The 19,263-nt window shown below is 35.2% G+C and overlaps 1 protein-coding gene across 1 annotated transcript; it reads right to left on the bottom strand.

The window, feature by feature from the left end:
- Positions 1-432: 432 nt before the first annotated feature.
- Positions 433-6,579, bottom strand: LOC127938068 (protein NLRC3-like). Its single transcript, XM_052534497.1, has 5 exons — positions 4,749-6,579; positions 4,450-4,623; positions 4,203-4,376; positions 1,101-1,147; positions 433-992 (listed from the first exon to the last, which is right to left on the bottom strand). Exons 1-5 carry the CDS (start codon positions 6,572-6,574, stop codon positions 448-450), a joined length of 2,766 nt encoding a protein of 921 aa, XP_052390457.1. The 5' UTR covers positions 6,575-6,579; the 3' UTR covers positions 433-447.
- Positions 6,580-19,263: the final 12,684 nt, after the last annotated feature.

Raw genomic sequence — 19,263 nt, forward strand, 5'->3', positions numbered from 1 at the left:
TGAAATAATTTTATTGATATTCAACAAAATCTCAAAATAAAAATAAAACAACATAGTCTTTTTTATATATTGAACAATCAAAAAGGTAAAAGCATGACACAGTACAACAATAAGGCAGACTTAAATTTGAAATTTAAGTATTTAAACAAAGTTAACATCACTATTTTAGTCTTGAGCAACAGTTGGTATGCCAACTGAAAAGTCTCAAACCCCTACACTAGTGACTTTTCCTGAGCTGTGATGTCTAAAACAGCAGACAGACAAATTCCTATTTGGCGTGGCACTGACAACCGACCAATGACAGACTGGGATGTGTTTGGGGAAACCTGTTCGAAAGCAATCATTATGCAAATTCCATGAGACACATATAGAGGCACAGAAATTACATTTCATCATTTTGGTGTGCAAGTTGTTTTATGAAAAAAAAAAAAAAAGTTTATGATGGCTTTAAAGAGATACTGTTGAGAAATGTCTCAAAGACACTGAGGCTTCATAAACTCTGAATCCAGCATATAGGGGTTCAGAGAACGTGGTGTTGAATGTGTGTAAGTGTGTGAGTGTGTGTGTGTCAGAAATGCTGTAGAAGGACAGAGAGCCGGCCGACCAGTCCAGATACACTCCTACTCTATTAGAGGGAGGTGAAGGTGCAATTAAGTCAGTTCTGTCATTATTGTGACAAACAGTGTAACTGTTATCAGAACAGAAGAGACTCCAGGATTTTTCATTCCATCCAAAAACACAGTCACTTACTCCCTTCCTGCTGATTCCTTTATATGTCACGGCTATACCAGTCACTCTTCCACTCCATTCAACCTCCCAGTAGCAGCGTTCAGTGAGACTCTCTCCACACAGTACCTGGGGATATGTATCAAATCTCGCTGGAAGATCAGGATATGACTGTGGTGTTTTCATATGCATCACCTTCCTGTTCTCATCAGACAGCATGAGTTGATTGTTAACAGTGTTTGGATCCAGAGTGAGATCACACGCATCTGAAAACAAGAAGACAGATGATACATAAATGGATGGTTTTAGAGCTGTATGTATGTGTGTGTGTGTGTGTGTGTGTGTGTGTGTGTGCGCGCGTTGGGGGGGCCTACATTTTCTCAGTCCTGGTGTGATTCTAAAATTGTCTCCATGATTCAAACTAGTAAGAGACAAATATAAAGAACAAATAATACATGTTTGATTATTAAACTGTGCAAAAAGCAGCTGAAATATGAGTGAAAACATGATATTTCATTTATCAAAATAAAGCACTCAAAATGAGAAATTATCCAAATTCTGGATTCTTATAGGAAACTCTAGTAAACTCCAATAGCTCCAGAGCTCCAAATACAGATCAAGTCAAAAATACCAACATAATCCATAACACTAAACTTAAAAAAGGTCATGTTTAAATAGATATCACATTGCCTTTATGATGGGTTAGCATTAACTCAAAAACATAATCTATGCAAGTACACAAATGTAGGCACTGATACTTGACCAAGTTTTTTTTATGTTCCTCATGAGTCAGCTACCTTTGTTGCTACCTAATATATGCCTGAGGCAGCTTATGACAAAATACTGATATATAAAAATTGCGGCCCCACTTTATGTAAAGTGGCCTTAACTACTATGTACTTACATTTAAATTAATCATCTGGCACAAATCACTTATTGTGTACATAAGTTTATATATATATATATATATATATATATATATATATATATATATATATATATATATATATATATATATATATATATATATATATATACACACAGTATATATAACCAATAACAAATTTTACTTATATTTTTAAAAAACTACCTAGATGTAATTTCATCTGTAATTAATTTCTGTAATTACATTTAGAATTACACTGTTTACCCATCCCATACACCTTAACCCACCCTTAAACCTACCCATATCACCAAATCTGCCCCTAACCTAACATTGCACTTATTTTTTTATGTAAGCACATAGTAGTTCAGATCAAATGTGCTAAACATCAAATGTGCTATACACTTTTTACTGATTACTACGTCTTCTAATGTAAAATTATACTGTAAAAATTAATAAACCTTGGACCTAAGTGAACCTTAGAGAATAGGTACTTTTTTAAAGTGAAAGGGTGGTCACCACTTATTGATTTGATTTAGATTAATTAAAGTACACATTGTAACCGACTATAGTATAGTTACTATGTTGTTGTTTTTGTGTGCAGCTCCTTTACTGTGTGCCAGGGTGCAATACAGGGGTTTTTATGTTAAAGGGGGGGTGAAATGCTATTTCATGCATACTGAGTTTTTTACACTGTTAAAGAGTTGGATTCCCATGCTAAACATGGACAAAGTTTCAAAAATTAAGTTGTACGTTTGAAGGAGTATTTTTTTTTCCAAAAATACTCCTTCCGGTTTGTCACAAGTTTCGGAAAGTTTTTTCCGAGTATGGCTCTGTGTGACGTTAGATGGAGCGGAATTTCCTTATATGGGTCCTGAGGCACTTCTGCCGGAAGAGCGCGCTCCCGTATAGCAGAGCACTGAGAGCACAACAGACTTCACTGATCAGAGCGAGAGCGTTGCCAAATGTCACAAAAGAAGTGTGTTTTTGGTTGCCAGGGCAAGACAACCGTGCACAGATTACCAAAAGAGAAACAGCATTAAGGGACCAGTGGATGGAGTTTATTTTTACAGAGCATCAACGGAGTTGTGCAAGTGTTTGTGTTTGTCCCCTGCATTTCGAAGATGCTTGTTTTACAAACAAAGCCCAGTTTGATGCCGGATTTGAACATCGTTTATTTCTTAAGGATGATGCAATCCCAATGAAAAAGGTTCACGATCGTGTGTTGGAACTACATGCGGTGAGTAAAACTGCTTCAAATATCTCTGTGTTGTTAACCTAGCAATCAGTGCGTAAGCACATCAAGTAAACAACATGCGATGTTGTCATCAAACTGCACTTTCCACATGTACAGCTTTAAAAAATAAAATAAAATTAAAAAAAGACAACATAAAGTGGAACTTAGTCATTTTCCAAAACCGCTAAGCAAATATATACAGTTTCAGTACTTACCACATAGAGACTTCGTTGCTAATGCTGCTCTTGTTAAATTTCAGCCTCTGGATCTGATTCTGGATCATAAATATATGCTGAATCTGACTGTTAGCCATGGTTTGTTTTGGACGCTCTCAACGCAAAAGCCTACTGGCACTCGTGATTCTTTAGCTCCGCCCACACGTCACGCCTCCAGCCGGTCGTGTTTTTCCGGGTAAAATCGGTACAGACTATCTTTCTCTTATGAATATAATAAAACTAAAGACTTTTTGGAGTTATGATGGATGCAGTACTACTCTATAGGTACTCAAGATTAACAGGAGATTTCACCCCCCCTTTAAGGGATAAAATGGATGTATAGGCAGTAAGGATGAGTAAGCCATATCTGTTTGGTTAAGTGGAAGCATGGCTTTCACCTACATAACCTTACTGCAAATGGAGTTCAGTTTGAGAAACTTAGGTTTCCAGCTCAATCATGTAAGTGTATCAGTTTATTCTGTGCTCTGTAACATTTATTTTGTAAATAGTTTATCTAGTTGTGAAATGATGGTTTGTTGTTAAGATAATACTAGAAGTCTTTGTTAAAGAGTCTTTTTGTTTCCGTCTTTCAGTTCTCTTCCTTACTCTGAATGCCTCATCAATAAACTAAGAAATAACTTCATCAAAGCTCTGTGCTCATCATGGGACAAATCAACATCAAAGAATTGCAACTCATTCTATTATTTAAGGAAACTCGGATTGTTATTTGCTTAGGCTACTCTTGCTGTAGGACTATTGGATTTTTTCATCTCCTGTCATCGAGGACTTCGGTATTCCAATTCAGTGCATGCTAAGGCTTAGAAATGAGTATTAATTCAACCAGATACATTTTTGTCCTTTATTTTGATATATTATAAATGTGACGGTATGTTTTTGCAGTCAAAAAGACTTAATGTGCATGCTGTAATGATCTGTCATTTTCAGTTGAGGGACCCTCCCATAAATTATTTTGTGATTTTGCCCTTTTGAAAAAATACAAAATAATTCTGTCTGAAAACATCTTCACAGCAAGTGCATAAAACTTGTTCATATTTATTAATTTGTTATGCAAATTAGATCACTCATTTGATAGTATCATTATCAATGATCTTAATTAAAACCCATTACTGCCCCAAAATACCTGAGTATCTGCAGTTTATAGTTTGGATCCTCCAGTTTGTGTTTGAGCAGCTGGACTCCTGATTGTCCTGGGTGATTGTAGCTCAGATCCAGCTCTCTCAGGTGTGAGGGCTTTGAACTCAGAGCTGAAGACAAATAACCACAGCCTTCCTCTGTCACCATACAGCCAGACAACCTACAGACACATATCAATAGTAAACAGATGTTAAAATAACTAATGTATCAACATAAGAATACGACAGTCAAACCTCAGTTTTTCCAGCTGACAGTTTGGACTCTTCAGTCCATCAGAGAGCATCTTCACTCCCGAATCTTGCAGGTCATTGTTACTTAGATCCAGCTCTCTCAGGACACAGTTTGAGGACTTTAAAGTTGATGCCACAATTTCACAATCCTGACAAAAGAGATTACTGCCAGCAAAACTGAAAGACAGCAGATAATTAAATTTGTAACCTCACTCTAGAACTGGTATTTTGATCACAATACTTCAATCCTTCTATTGATTAAATTGAGAAAACTCCCAGCTATATCATGATTAAACACTCACATGGCCTTTCTGCAGTTGATCACAGCTGGTATCAATCTTCTTCTCCCCTCATCTGATGTGTTGTATTTCTTGAGGTCCAGTTCATCCAACGGCTCCTCTGACATTTGAAGCATGTAGGAGATTGTTGAGCACTGAGCAGCAGAGAGTTTCTTCTCTGAGTGTTTGTCTGATTTCACAAACTCCTGAATCTCTGTGGACAGAGTCTGATCTTTCACTTCCAGCAGACAGAGGAACAGATTGATGGATCGTTCAGTGGAGAGTCCATGTCCATCTTTGATCTTCTCTTTAATGTACTGTGTGGTTCTGCTGATGCTCTCTGAGCTGTTCTCTGTGTGTGTCAGTAGATCCTGTAAGAGTCTCTGATTGGACTCCAGTGAGACGCCCAGCAGGAACCGCAGGAACAGATCCAGACGTCCATTCTCATGCTCAGTGGCTTCATCTACTGCTCCTTTAAGCAGATTATGCATTGGAACCATAACCTTAAGGGTCTCCATGGTGCTGTTTAAATAGCAATAAAACACATGGAAAGCAGCAAGAAACTCCTGAACGCTCAGATGAATGAAGCTGTAGACTTTCCTCTGATGAATCACAGATTCCTGCTTAAAGATCTCAGTGCAAATCCCAGAATACACCGAGGCGTCAGTGACGTCTATGCTGCTCTCAATCAGGTCCTCCTCATAGAACATCACATTGCCCTTCATCAGCTGTTTGAAAGCCACTTCAGCAAGTTTCAGAATCACTTCTCTGTCGGACGGCAGGAGTTTCTCTGGATCTCTCTCTTCATACTTCTGCTTCCTCATGTTGATCTGAATCAGCAGGAAGTGGATGTACATTTCAGTCAGAGTTTGAGGGATTTCTGCTCTCAGATCTTCTTCCAGGAGCTTCTGAAGCACAGTGGATGAGATCCAGCAGAAGACGGGGATGTGGCACATGATGTGGAGGCTTCTTGCTCTTCTGATGTGTGAGATGATTCTGCTGGCTTGATGCTCATCACTGATTCTCTTCCTGAAATATTCCTCCTTCTGAGGCTCAGTGAATCCCTGAATCTCTGTCAGACGGTGGATGTATTTGGAGGGGATCTGATTGGCTGCTGCTGGTCTGGAGGTGATCCAGATGAGAGCAGAGGGAAGCAGCTCTCCTTTCATCAGCTTTGACATCAACACAGCCACTGATGAAGTCTCAGTCACATCACAAACTTTCTGAGCGTCTGAAAACATCAGTGTGATTCTGCTTTCATCCAGACCATCAAAGATGAACACAACTTTACACTCCTCATAAATCTGTGAGTCCAGATCTTGAAGTTCAGGATGAAAGTCCAGCAGAAGTCTGTGAAGACTGAACTGATGATCTGGGATCAAGTTCAGCTCTCGAAATGGAAGCACAAACATGAAATCTACATCCTGATTGGCTTTTCCCTCGGCCCAGTCCAGAATGAACTTCTGCACAGAGACGGTTTTTCCGATTCCAGCGATGCCTTTAGTAAGAACAGTCTTGATCTGCTCTTTCTCCTCAGATCCTGCTTCAGCGGAGGCTTTAAAGATGTCATTGCAGTAGATTGGAGTGTCTTGTGAGTGTTGTGTTCTGGCTGTTTTCTCCATCTGTAAAACCTCATGTTCTTCATTCACTCCTTCTCTCTCTCCCTCTATGATGTAGAGCTGTGTGTAGATGCTGTTCAGGAGGCTTTCATTCTCCTGGAGTTTCAGTCCCTCAAATAATCTCTCATACTTGTTCTTCATGCTGGTTTTGTGCTGCTCTTTGACTCTTTGTAGTTCATTATGTAGTGGTTTATGCAGGTCTCCAGTCTGAGCAGAAGTGGTTTCTGTCATGACTCTTGGTGACAATTTAAAAAAAATAAAATGCAGATTAAAAGTAATTATTTGCACCAGATAGTGTTGTTAGCTCCAGCTCAGCCTTGCATTGGTAATAATGGCTACTATGAGTAATCAATCAAATCAGTACATTTAAATTTAACCATAAATTCAATTATTCAATTATTATTTAACTTTTATGTTTATAATATAACATTTTAGAAATTCATGAAGTACACTGTAAAAAAATTCTTGTTGTTTTTACAAAAACTTTTTGGCAGCTGTGGTTGCCAGAATAATTTTGTAAAAATACAGAAAACTGTAAACACATTTACGTCAAAAACTGTTAATTTTACAATATAAAGCTGTAATTTACAAACAAGAAAATGTGAATATAAACCAGTAAATTCAACAACACACAAAATTAAATCTGTTTTGTACCTTGAAAATACTGACAACCACCATAATAATAAAGATGGTACTGAATAAGAGAAAGCCACATGAAGTATTAAAGCTCATCACAAGTAGCTTCACCACAAGCAGAAGTATATATTAACATATAGAAGGTGCACATTTATGGAAACACAAAACACCATCATGGTAACACACGTGATACTTAAATAATGCAAAAAACTTTCATTAAGCAACAGAAGATGTAACATAAAGCTCAAATGTACATAACTGATAACAAGAACTATTTAAAAACTTGATTATTTAAACAAAATACTTTCAAACGTGGAGTGTCACGCAGGGAATTCTGGGAATATCAGTTTACAGTTTTAGACTGTAAATTATACATTGATTTGTTCTTTTTTTTACTTCTAAAAGCTGTATAATTAACTAAATTTTACTGTAAATTTACATTAAATGCTTTGTTAGATCTTTTACAGTTTTTCCCTGTATATAGTACGGGAACTTACTGTTAACCTATTATCAGTTTTTTTCCGTAGCGTTTTTACAAAATTTTACAGTTAAAATTACACTTATTTTTTACAGTGTATATAAAAAAAATCTACTTGTTAACATCAAACAAATCACCAATAAACTAAAAATAAATAAATAAATAAAATTCACTCATCATAAAATTAAAGGGGACATTCGATGCAAAATTCACTTTTACATGGTTTGTAAAACCATTTGCGTATAAATATGTTTAAGCAGTGTATGTACACAACCACCCTACAATGATAAAATTACATTCACTACTTTTTTATCAAAAAAACCTTAGCAGTCTCATTTATCAAGCCATTTTGATTTTCTGAGCACTATGACGTAATGTTACTCTGTCCGTGCCCATGACTGCTGATGGACTGTCCCATATTAGCATACCTGTGCTCACAGCCAGTGCAGCATTAGTGATAACAATGTCTCGTAAGCAGTCCAGGTGTTTTGTAGATGGATGTAAAAGGTGAACATAAGAATCTTCATTCAATCTTCTGTGCATCAGAGCCACTGATGATGCAGTGGATTGGTTTTGTTTTTGATGGTAATGTGTCACCAATAAACCTAAATTCGTTTATGTCTCCACAAATCATTTTACTCCAGACTGCTTTCTGAACAAGCCACAATTAAAGGCAGGTTTTTCTGAAAATTATATACTCATGGATCGATCAGTACCCATTGTTTGGGATCCAGATGCACCTGCAGATGTAGTAAGTCTCACAATTTATATTTTATAATATTATTTGCAAATACAAATAATCCATGAAAGATAGGGGTGGAGTTAGGAGAGCTCATCAGCATTTAAAGAGACATACACCAAAACATGTCGCAGTGAACAGAGCTGTTTTTAATTAAGTAAAAAGAGTGTTGTTTTACTCAACCATTGAGGAAATTTTACCAAAATATGTTGCAGACCTTTCATGAAGACCCTAAAGAATCATATCAGCCTGTGTAAAATGGGTATCTGATGTCCCCTTTAATTAAAAGCATTGATCCATTCTCGATTCGTTTTTTTGTGTGTGAAATATTAAGTATCAGTATTTTGTCTAACCTCAGGTCAGACGTCGCTGCTCCAAAGCTGGGATCCGAAGGCTTAAGTAGGAATTCATGACTCTTCATAGGTACACAGCTTGGTTCTGGAGATGTGGTTTTGAGTTTCTTCAGGCTTTTGACATCAATCAAAGGATTCAATAAATCTCCATTTATATATGATATGAGGTATATTCTGTATCTGTGTATTGTCTTACCTGGGTTCAGAGGTCACTGCTTCATCACTGATATTAGGAGGCATTACTATAGATGCATTACTTTTCAAAGAGACACAGCTGGGTTCGGGAGAGGGTGCAGTGTACCTCTTCTCCATTTTCTTATTTAGACTCATTTTAGAGGCAGCGTCCTTGTCCTTCAGTTCCTCACAGAGATTAGCTTTAGATGTAGTGCTGTGCTGTTCTTCATTACTCTATAGAAATAATAATAATAATAATAATAATAATAATAATAATAATAATAATAATAATAATAACATCATAAAACCATTGCAAAATTTATATATATATATATATATATATATATATATATATATATATATATATATATTATATTATATTATATTAAGAAAGCCACATTTTCACATTTCATGGTTTCTCTGAATTGGAAGTCATTATAGTTGTGTTTAATAGCAAAAGAAAAACTCTTCTACAGTTTTTTTCACAACTTTCAATAAGAGGGGAAAAAATTGCAAGAAGGATTAACGGCAGTGAGAAAAGAGAAATATATGTCAATTTGTCATCACTCCCACAGACGCTGTATTAGAATACCTCATAGCAACTTTAAATAGTTTTTGTACATTTATAAAAAGGTAATATAATATAAAGTGTAGTGTTATAAATATACATACGTATTTTTTTAAAATGAAAATATAAAAATCTTTCCAGGATTTATGCTGATCATGTCTGTTAAATCACATCATCATCACCCTTGAAAAGGTCGTTAGCATTTGAAACATATCAGTCTGTTTGTAATGAATGAATATAATATACAAGTTTCACATTTTGAATGGAATTAGTGAAATAAATCATTTTTTTGATGATATTCTAATTATATGACCAGCACCTGTACATAGAGTAAATACATAAGTAATCAATTTAATAAGTAAACAAATGCAGCATACAACAAATAGATATCTGTGGTTAAATAAACTAATTTTCTCTGCTTGACAAAGTCTTTCAAAGGAACACACAGATGCCGCACGCACTACATATCAACAATAACCAAAACAATTCAAAAAATCTCAGCACTGGCAGTGTAATGGTGTCACTGTTTTCAGCCCAACACTTTAACACAACTATTTTACAATCTATTCGATATAATCTGTTTTTTTATTATTATTATTATTATTATTTAAGATATAATATTACTTTGTCACTGTAACTTACTTTTTCGTTGCAAAACTCATTCATGGGGCACATTGTACAATTTGTAAACAGGTTCAACAAATGTGAGCCAGAAATTGAACTCCTACAAAAAGGGCTTCAGCTGGAAATATGTAAAGCTTTAAACTGTAACATGTAGCTTTAAACATGTACTTACCATGAAAAGTGTCCCACTGTTCAATATTGCTTTGTTCGCCTCTTTTCTTGCCGATGAAAGCTGAACTAACGTTCTGCTTTCACTTCCACTGGAGCTGTTCTACCTGTTCTACTTGCTTAACTCACAATTCAAGGTGTAGCTTCCAACTGGTAGCTTCATTTGACCCAAAATGAAAATAAAAATGAAAATAAATAAATACAGAGTTCAATAAAAGCATGTTTCAAAAATGCATGCTATAGTTTTACTTTTTTTTAAACCCTGCTTACATGAGAAACAATGGGGTTGTGATCAAAGCACAAACTATTAAACAGATTTTAAGATATCCAAATAGCATTTGAAAAACATTTAGCATTTAGCATTATTGCATGTGCTACTACAAGCAACACTGAAAAAAAGAAGAAAAAAAGTTTACAGTTTTTACATTTAAAATGACAATAATTGTTTAAGTACAGGCACAAGGAATTATTAAAGAAAAGACCACATGATTGCATAAGTCACAAAAAAATCACATTATAAAAAAGCAACTGTATATACAAAATTATATATAGCTACTAGAGAACTGAAAACAAATAGAAAATAAATTACCCTACAGGATAATTGTTTATTTTTTGACATTGTTTTGTTCGTTCCATATATTGCTTCAGTTAACACTGTCAATTCATGAAACAATTTAGCGCATTCACTTGCATACTTTTTACACTCGCTTTTCTTTTCTTTTTTCTTTATATAGCACACTTAAACACAACTTAAAGTTGACCCAAAGTGCTTTACATAGCAAAGTAAGCAACAAGACAGCAAAGCTAAGTTATAAACTAACAATTAAAAAAAAAACTGATCCCAGTAGATAAATAAAAAAACACTTCATTGACTTGCTGCAAATTGATCAAGGAGATGAGATTTAAGCATAACTTGAAAAATAGATAGAGAAGAAGTTGTTTGGATGGCAACCGGAAGATTGTTCCAGAGTGTAGGACGAACAATTTCAAAGGCTCGATCACCACTGTGATTTTATCTGGACCTAGCAATTGATAAAGTTCCTAAAAATCTGGATCTGAGTGCCCTCACATATTTGTGAATTTGCATACCTCAGTGAGGTAGGTTGGTGTGAGATTATGAAGTGCTTTAAAAACCAATGTTAACATTTTGAATTCCACTGTAAGTTTGACTGGTAGCCATTGTAATGTGGTCAGAATGGGAGTAGAAAAACCAAAACCAAAGAGTGTAGACCAAACCAGGGTTTGACCGTGAGTATGTGCTTTTGTCAGTCCTGAAACAGTATACATTAGTATATAGTTTAGAGTTTGGGCCTCTTAGATAAACAAAACTTTTCTTCAAATTATGGATGGACTATGTAGAGAAAGGACGCTCCCCTTATAGCACAGGTTTTTTGTTTTTATTTATTTTTTCTCGCAGATGACTGGAAATGTCTGAATTGGCTTATCTAAAACCAGGAAGTAACTGTGCATTTAGACTCACAAGAAGTCATTCAAACATGTTTTTTATGTTTCATGTGTTGGCTGTTTGCTGCTCACGTCACACTTTCAGGTGCATTCCCCTCATGAAATCTGGATCAGAGTTTGTGAACTTGAGTTGACAAAGAATGTTTATACTGAGCGTTGTGCAACATCTGATCCTGATCTAAACTGGGTTGGGTGTGTCTGGGTTTGGCAACTCTAAACCTACTTTGTTCTACATCATAATCTCTTTCAGATTTTATTTCATTATGCTTTCGCTCAAAGTCTGGGATAACAGTTTGCAGGAGTGGAATTCAATTTATGTGATAAAGTGTGCACAATATTATATGAATAAATAAACGAAGACATAGTATGTATGTGTGTTAACAACAAAAGAGTTTTAGCTCACAAAAGCATTTGTATGGACTGTATCAGATTGTACTTTTCATGCTGGAATGAGAAGGTTTAGTTCCTCTAATACCTCTGAAGATCATATAGCGCCCTCTTCTGTACAGAGACAGATCACACACACGCACACACACACACACACACACACACACAAACACACACACACACACACACACACTCACACACACAAGGAGATAACCGTCTTTATATCAAAACAGTATTAAATACATAATTTCTGAGATGAAGTCATTTTTGACTGTTTAACACAAATTAATTATATTAACTAAAACTATAAGTCTGAGTGATTTATTTTTCCTATACTTTGACATTATTTTATGTTACTGTTGTTTTATGTTACTGCTGTTAGCTTCTACGTTCATTACTGAGATGCACTTTAGGACTTGATTTATCAGTGTATTATAAACACAACACAACACCAGAGTCATGATATATTCTGAGACGGATGCAGTAGGTTTAGGGTTCATCAGATCTCTGGATATTTATCATGAATATCTACTGAACCAGCATTATAGTGGATTTGGTGCTGGATTCATCTGCTGATTCTCCTAAATACAGGAAAGTGCCTGATCTCTAAACAACTGTAAAGTTAAACTGGGTAAATAATGAAGTTGATCAAACCTTCAGTCAATTTGCTGCTTTTACATATTCAGGATTCTTGTGGTTAATCAGTGCTTCCAGAAAAATTATTATATATTTTTCATTTGCATCAAAATGTTAAAGCTGCTGTCTGTTTGTTTACGTCCTGTTCCTTTTCTTGTCTTTAATTAAATGTAGCACCTTATATGCTGTTTTGAACATTAAAAAGTAATAAATACAAAAGCCTTCTAAACTAACTCATTGTATATTGTCTGAGATGATTGTCTGTTTGTCAGATTGATATGTGTAGAAGACTCCAGCAGTTTTCATCTCGAACATACAGGAAAATCCTAGAAATGATTAGCATGCAGCTCTCTTAATGCTTCAGATGTCAGAGATGCTTTAAAGTAATCACAAGATGGCAATAAAACCATGCCATAAGAAGCATGATTTGTGGACTGTAGCGTCACTGAGATCCTCCTTTTCTCAGAACTGAGCTTGTGAGACAAAAGTGAATGAACCTGTTCTTACAGATGTTGGCTGCTGTTTTTGATTTGATGTTGACTGCTGAGTTTTTTGATTATCCTATGTGTACACAATACTACATGAATGAATGGAGACAATATGAATGTCAGTGTTAGACCATTACAAGTTTTAGTTGTTTTTGTACTTTTCATGCTGGAATGTAATAAGAAAAATATCTAGTTCCTCTTCGATCACTGAAGATCATATAGCGCCTTCTTCTGGACAAAGATCTATCAGAAAAATATATATGGTCTATTTCTGAAAAAAAAATAAATAAAATAAAATTATTGGTGTTGCATGAGACACGAAATGATTCTGAGACAGAGTTGAACCACAGACCATAAAGACAAGAATGGAAACTTGATCACAACATATGATGTTCAGCACGTCGACACATGATTTTATTGTTACCTGCTCACAGAAACTGGTTTGGCAACCTCCACAAAGCTCGAACAAATATTAACCGTCCGTCCCTTATTTTGTTATCTTATATTAAATCTTATATTTCGACTGCAATAAGTTATGTGTGTTCAGTAAACAAATCTAGACTTATGAAGAAGAATGACACAAGGTTTTTAATTTTTTTGTCTGTGAAAAAATTCATCCGAGTAGCTGTAAGGTTGACTTGTGTGAGCGTTCTAGCAACACAACAGCCAATCAGAATCCGACAATCAGCAGCTAAAAAACCTAACAAAGGCCTCTGGAAGGGAATCTAGACATGTGGGATAATAATAATAATAATAATAATAATAATAATAATAATAATAATAATAATAATAATAATAATAATACATTTTATTTATATTGCGCTTTTCTTATACCCAAAGCGCTACAAGTACAGTGCAAAAATAAATACATTAAAAATACATTAAAAAAGAAAAAGAAAACAAAAAGAAGTATAATAGAATATACATTGAGTGTCACCAATTAGGACACAGATATCTTAAAAAGATGGGCTTTTAACTGTTTCTTGAAACTTGTTAGTGTTGGTGCATTCCTAACAGTTGAAGGAAGTGCATTCCACAACCTGGGGGCGGACACAGAGAAGGCTCTTTCACCCATTTTTTTCAGTCTATAAGAAGGCTGTTTAAGTAGAAGAGAGTTGGCAGAACGGAGAGATCAAGAGGGCATATATAATGTAATTAAATCACATATATATGATGGTGCAATTCCATGTACGGCTTTATACGTTAAGATAAGAGTTTTAAAATCAATACGGTCATGGACCGGGAGCCAGTGCAGGTTCCTAAGCACCCCAGAGATGATGTTTGACAAGAAAGCCATTATTTAAGATGTCAAACTTCTGTAACAAGAATGTATATTTCATAAAAGATTCTGATTTCCTGTTAAACTGAGTCTTCTCTTTCAGTGCGTGTTCAGTTCCTTCAGGTTTCACTGAATGTGTGAAATATGTTCATGTACAGTAGAATCAGCAGACAGTCACTCACCTGAGAATGTGATGAGGACATGCGCCACTAGAGGAAGATGTTCTCTCTCATTCTCACTTCAAACAAACACATTAGAGCTGTGCGATACACGCTTTATATTACATTTTATATGTTGACTTCTCTCGTTCTAACGAATCACAGATTCAATTTGAAATATAGCTATATTTGTTTTTTTTACCGTATTCAGGACAGTTTTCAAAGAGTAAAACACATTAACCCTTCATCTGGTCGTTTGAAAATGTAATTATTTTTATACTATAATTTTTTTTTTTTTTTTTTTTTTATTTTTTTACAGCTTATTATGTGTTGTTGATGATATTAAGGAGTCCTTCCTACAGGACTCTGTGTGTATGTGTGACTGATCCCTTCTCGAAAATTTAAGTGGAGCAGGAAGAACAAGTGGTTCGATAAGGAAGTTTCAGTAACAGCGGCCCACATAGCAAACAGACTTGTGAAATATGTTCATGTACAGTAGAAACACCTGAGAATGTGATGAGGACATGCGCCATTAGAGGGAGATGTTCAATCTAAACATGACATAATGAACAGTCATCCTTTCTCATGTCAAACAAACACATAAGAGCTGAGCGAGAAAAGCTGTTCATTCATTCTTACATTTGATTTATCTAATTGAAATGAATCACAGCTTAACTAACAGCTATCGAAAATACAACTAGGATATTATGGGGCAGGACTGCCTGGTACTGTTTTTATCATAAAATTATGTAAAATAAATGTTTCAGTGGTGCAAAACTACTGACGTTTCACCATAACAAGAATAGCAATGCACAGCAAAAGAACAGAAAGATTTACAAGTCATTAGTTTTACAAATATCGTCATTAAAAAAAAATATGTAAAAAATGTACTTACTACAAGTAGAATGTCTAAAGTGGACTATTGAAATAAAGTGTTAACATAATTCTTTGTTTGAATGTATATTAACTGTAAAAGTGTTGCTGGTTTACTCATTTATGAATATGACCTTGAGGTGTATGTGTACAGTAAATAAATGTTCATGTTTTTTTTTTTTTTCTATGAAACGTAGTGTGACTTCTTTTTTTTTCTCCAAAGTGCTTAATGAAATCCCTCCTCAAATGTTTTAATCGACAAAGGAGACTGAAAACGCAAGAGGGGTTTTCATGTAAGTACATTTATAAAGCTATACCATAAAAAAACAAAAGCGGAAAAGCCATTGCTTAGATTTATTTTATTTTCATAATTGCATTAAATTAGTTTTTCAAGTCATTTGTTTAGTCTATGCAGAATTCATGACTAAAATTAAAACAATTTGATAAGTACTTTCTTTTCTACCATTATTTCTTTTAAAATTGATCATTGTTTAATTTTTTTTAAAGATTATTTATTTGAAATATTTGTCAATGATGAGCAGGAATAAAGTTTTGAAAAATTTAAAATTCAAGGTAACTTGATGCATTCAGATTTTTAAGTTCTCTCATCTGTTTTATAACTTCTAATAACACTTTATTTTATTTTGCCATTTTGAATTTATTTTTATTTTCAATGTAAAATACTTCATTCAGCTAATAAATGCATCAAGGCAACTACAATTTTTTTTTTCTTCAGCAAGTTAGTTCCAATTAGTATCACAATAAATGTATCTATCATTTAGGTAAACATATTATACATTAGTTTTAGAGGCGATTTAGCATGTCAAGTGATCTGAATCCTTGCTTCTGAAAGAAAAATTATCTTAACGTTATCTAGGATATATATATATATATAACTATAGTTCTTAATGTTCTGGAAATACAATGCTTTGATAATGGAGCTGGACATTTTTTGATGTGGGAAATATCACTCAGTAAACCTGTTTTTCTGGTCATTCTATAAGAAAACCTACACCATGGTCTGCAGTGATAGACAGTCATAATAAAAGTGATAGACGGTTTAAGAGGAGAACAACGTTGCTTGAAACTAAGTAGTTGTGTTTAGTGCTGATTGTAAATGTGAATTTATCACACTTACAAGAAAAGAGCATGTGAATTTATCATTCATAATGTTTAACTGTTTGCAGGAGTAACACGTCTAGCCTGGTGAACTGGGATTAATATTAGCCTCTTCAATGGAGGGAAAGAAGAGCAAAACTAAATCCAAAGTGGATATATTTAAAGATCAAGAGGAGGGGAGAACTGAAAGAGCCAAATCTCCAGAACCCAGCTGTGTGTCTATGAATAGTGAACAATCCATGGATTATCCTCCTGGTGTCAGTGATGGAACAGTGACCTCTGAACCCAGGTAAAGCAAAACACTAATAATAGGATTAAAGCAATTAAATTATACTGATTCTATCTTATTTGTCATTATTTGGTGGAGAGGTCACAGTGTCTCTCTCACTTCACTAATAGGACAGCTGGAAAGGAAATGGGATGAATTTAAAAGTTTAAAATAGTAAAGTAACAATAGTATTACTATGCCAATATTTAGTTTGTATTATTCTTAAAAGTAATGGTTAAGACAGAAGTTTGTTAGTGCTTCCAAAATTTGTTGAGGTAATGTATTAATTTAACAGCAGATTTAGTAAATGTAAAATGAAGTGCATTTAAAATTTTAGAGAAATGTTAAAACATGAATGCATAAAATTACTATATCAATTCAGTAATAAAATCACAAATGTGAATTAATGATCAAACATATCATCTATACTGAGCAAGCAGACCTGTACTTTTCATTAACATGAAAGTATGAGACATGCAGTTTGTTTCCTTTTACGTCCCTTTAATTTTATTAAAGGAACACTCCACCGTTTTTTGAAATAGGGCTTATTCACATTATTTCCTACATTTAGATAGGTGGGCAAATGCATTTTTGTGTCAGTGCATGCATTGTTTTAGTTTGACTGGGTCGGCGTTAGCTTAGCTTAGCACAATGAATGGAATCCTTTGTTGCCAGCTAGCATGGCCTGAGTAAAAGTGATCAAAAAAATAAAAAAAACCCACCTAATTACTTCTTGTGGCCTGCGTATTCACAACGAGTACAAATAGCGATCCAGATTAACACTAGGCGATTTCCTTGGCAGATATTGACTTGGGACTATATTATGGGGAAGCACAGAAGAAAGCACTGCTACTTCGGCGCAGAGATATCACGCAACACATGAAAACATCAACTCTATGTGAATACAGGTATAATATGGGTCGATCTATACATGCGTCATGATTAAAATAATCACTTACTCTGTGGACAGCTGTCCATTTGGTCCATTCGGCGTGGGGCGTTTTTTCCAGTTCACTTTGTCACACCAGAAAAAAAAAATCGAGTACTGCAGAATGGATCAGCGCCGTGAAATCCTCTGTAGATGTGACACAACTTCGGGCACGCTCATCTTGATCTGACGTGTTGAGCCTGGTCATCAATGGCAAAAACATATCCCACTCTCTACAGCAAAGACACTCTATTTCCGTCGGCATAGATTGGCATATTCCCCCACATTCACACCACCAGTTCATGTTGGCTCTCATCCTCACGTCCTCAGGCTGTTGAGCGATCGCAACTAATACACGCGCATATAAATTTCACTCGCGGCTGGCTTGACGGTGTTTTTCTGAAGTGCGGCTGGCTTGACCGCAGTCTCCTACTGTCGTTCTATTTCCAAAGCACGCAGCTCGTCTTCTGTAAACTCTGGTTCAAATAGGTATGGTTCTGGTTCTTGACTGTCTGAGAAGTCACCCTCTTCGTCTCTCTCAAAATCAGCCATGTTCATCGCCATTCGTGTACTGTAAGGAAAATAGCCAGGCAGCTACTATACACGCCGGTATGTTGACGGAAGTCGTGGGATTTCATGTGTTGCGTGATATCTCTGCGCCGAAGTAGCAGTGCTTCGCCTGTGCTTCCCCATAATATAGTCCCAAGCCAATATCTGCCTAGGAAATCGCCTAGTGTTAATCTGGATCGCTATTTGTACTCGTTGTGAATACGCAGTCCACAAGAAGTAATTAAGTGTTTTTTTTTTTTTTTGATCACTTTTACTCAGGCCATGCTAGCTGGCAACAAAGGATTCCATTCATTGTGCTAAGCTAAGCTAACGCCGACCCAGTCAAACTAAAACAATGCATGCACTGACACAAAAATGCATTTGCCCACCTATCTAAATGTAGGAAATAATGTGAATAAGCCCTATTTCAAAAAACGGTGGAGTGTTCCTTTAACTATTGGCCTGTTTTCAATGTAAAAAGATAATAAATACAAATTTTATTTTAAAATTAACTTACTGTATGTTGTCTTATTACAAAACTCAAAGAGCCAAATTTCCAGAACCCAGCTGTGTGTCTATGAATAGTGAACAATCCATGGATTATCCTCCTGGTGTCAGTGATGGAACAGTGACCTCTGAACCCAGGTAAAGCAAAACACTAATCCCGAATATCCATATATATAATGATTTGATTAGTCATTTCATTAATGTTTTATTTGATATCATAACTTGATGTTATGATAAGCTATTTTGCTAAATATTGTTGCACTGTATGGATTTCTAACATGTAACTATATGTATGTAACCATAAAATTTTATTCATTGGGCAAACCATGTGTGTAGACCCAAATGGTCGAAATTTATTTTCATTAGAAGTGTTAATTGATTACATTTAGCCCTAATTAGCATTGCAATGTTGGGATGTGAAAACACATTTTCTGGTACAAATAATAACAATAATTATTTGTAACATAATAAAACTGACTGACTCAGCAGTGGTGAAAGGGATGATCTGATCTGGGTTCAGTCCA

The sequence above is a fragment of the Carassius gibelio genome, chromosome A1, assembly GCF_023724105.1.
Source record: "Carassius gibelio isolate Cgi1373 ecotype wild population from Czech Republic chromosome A1, carGib1.2-hapl.c, whole genome shotgun sequence".
Classification (NCBI taxonomy): domain Eukaryota; kingdom Metazoa; phylum Chordata; class Actinopteri; order Cypriniformes; family Cyprinidae; genus Carassius; species Carassius gibelio.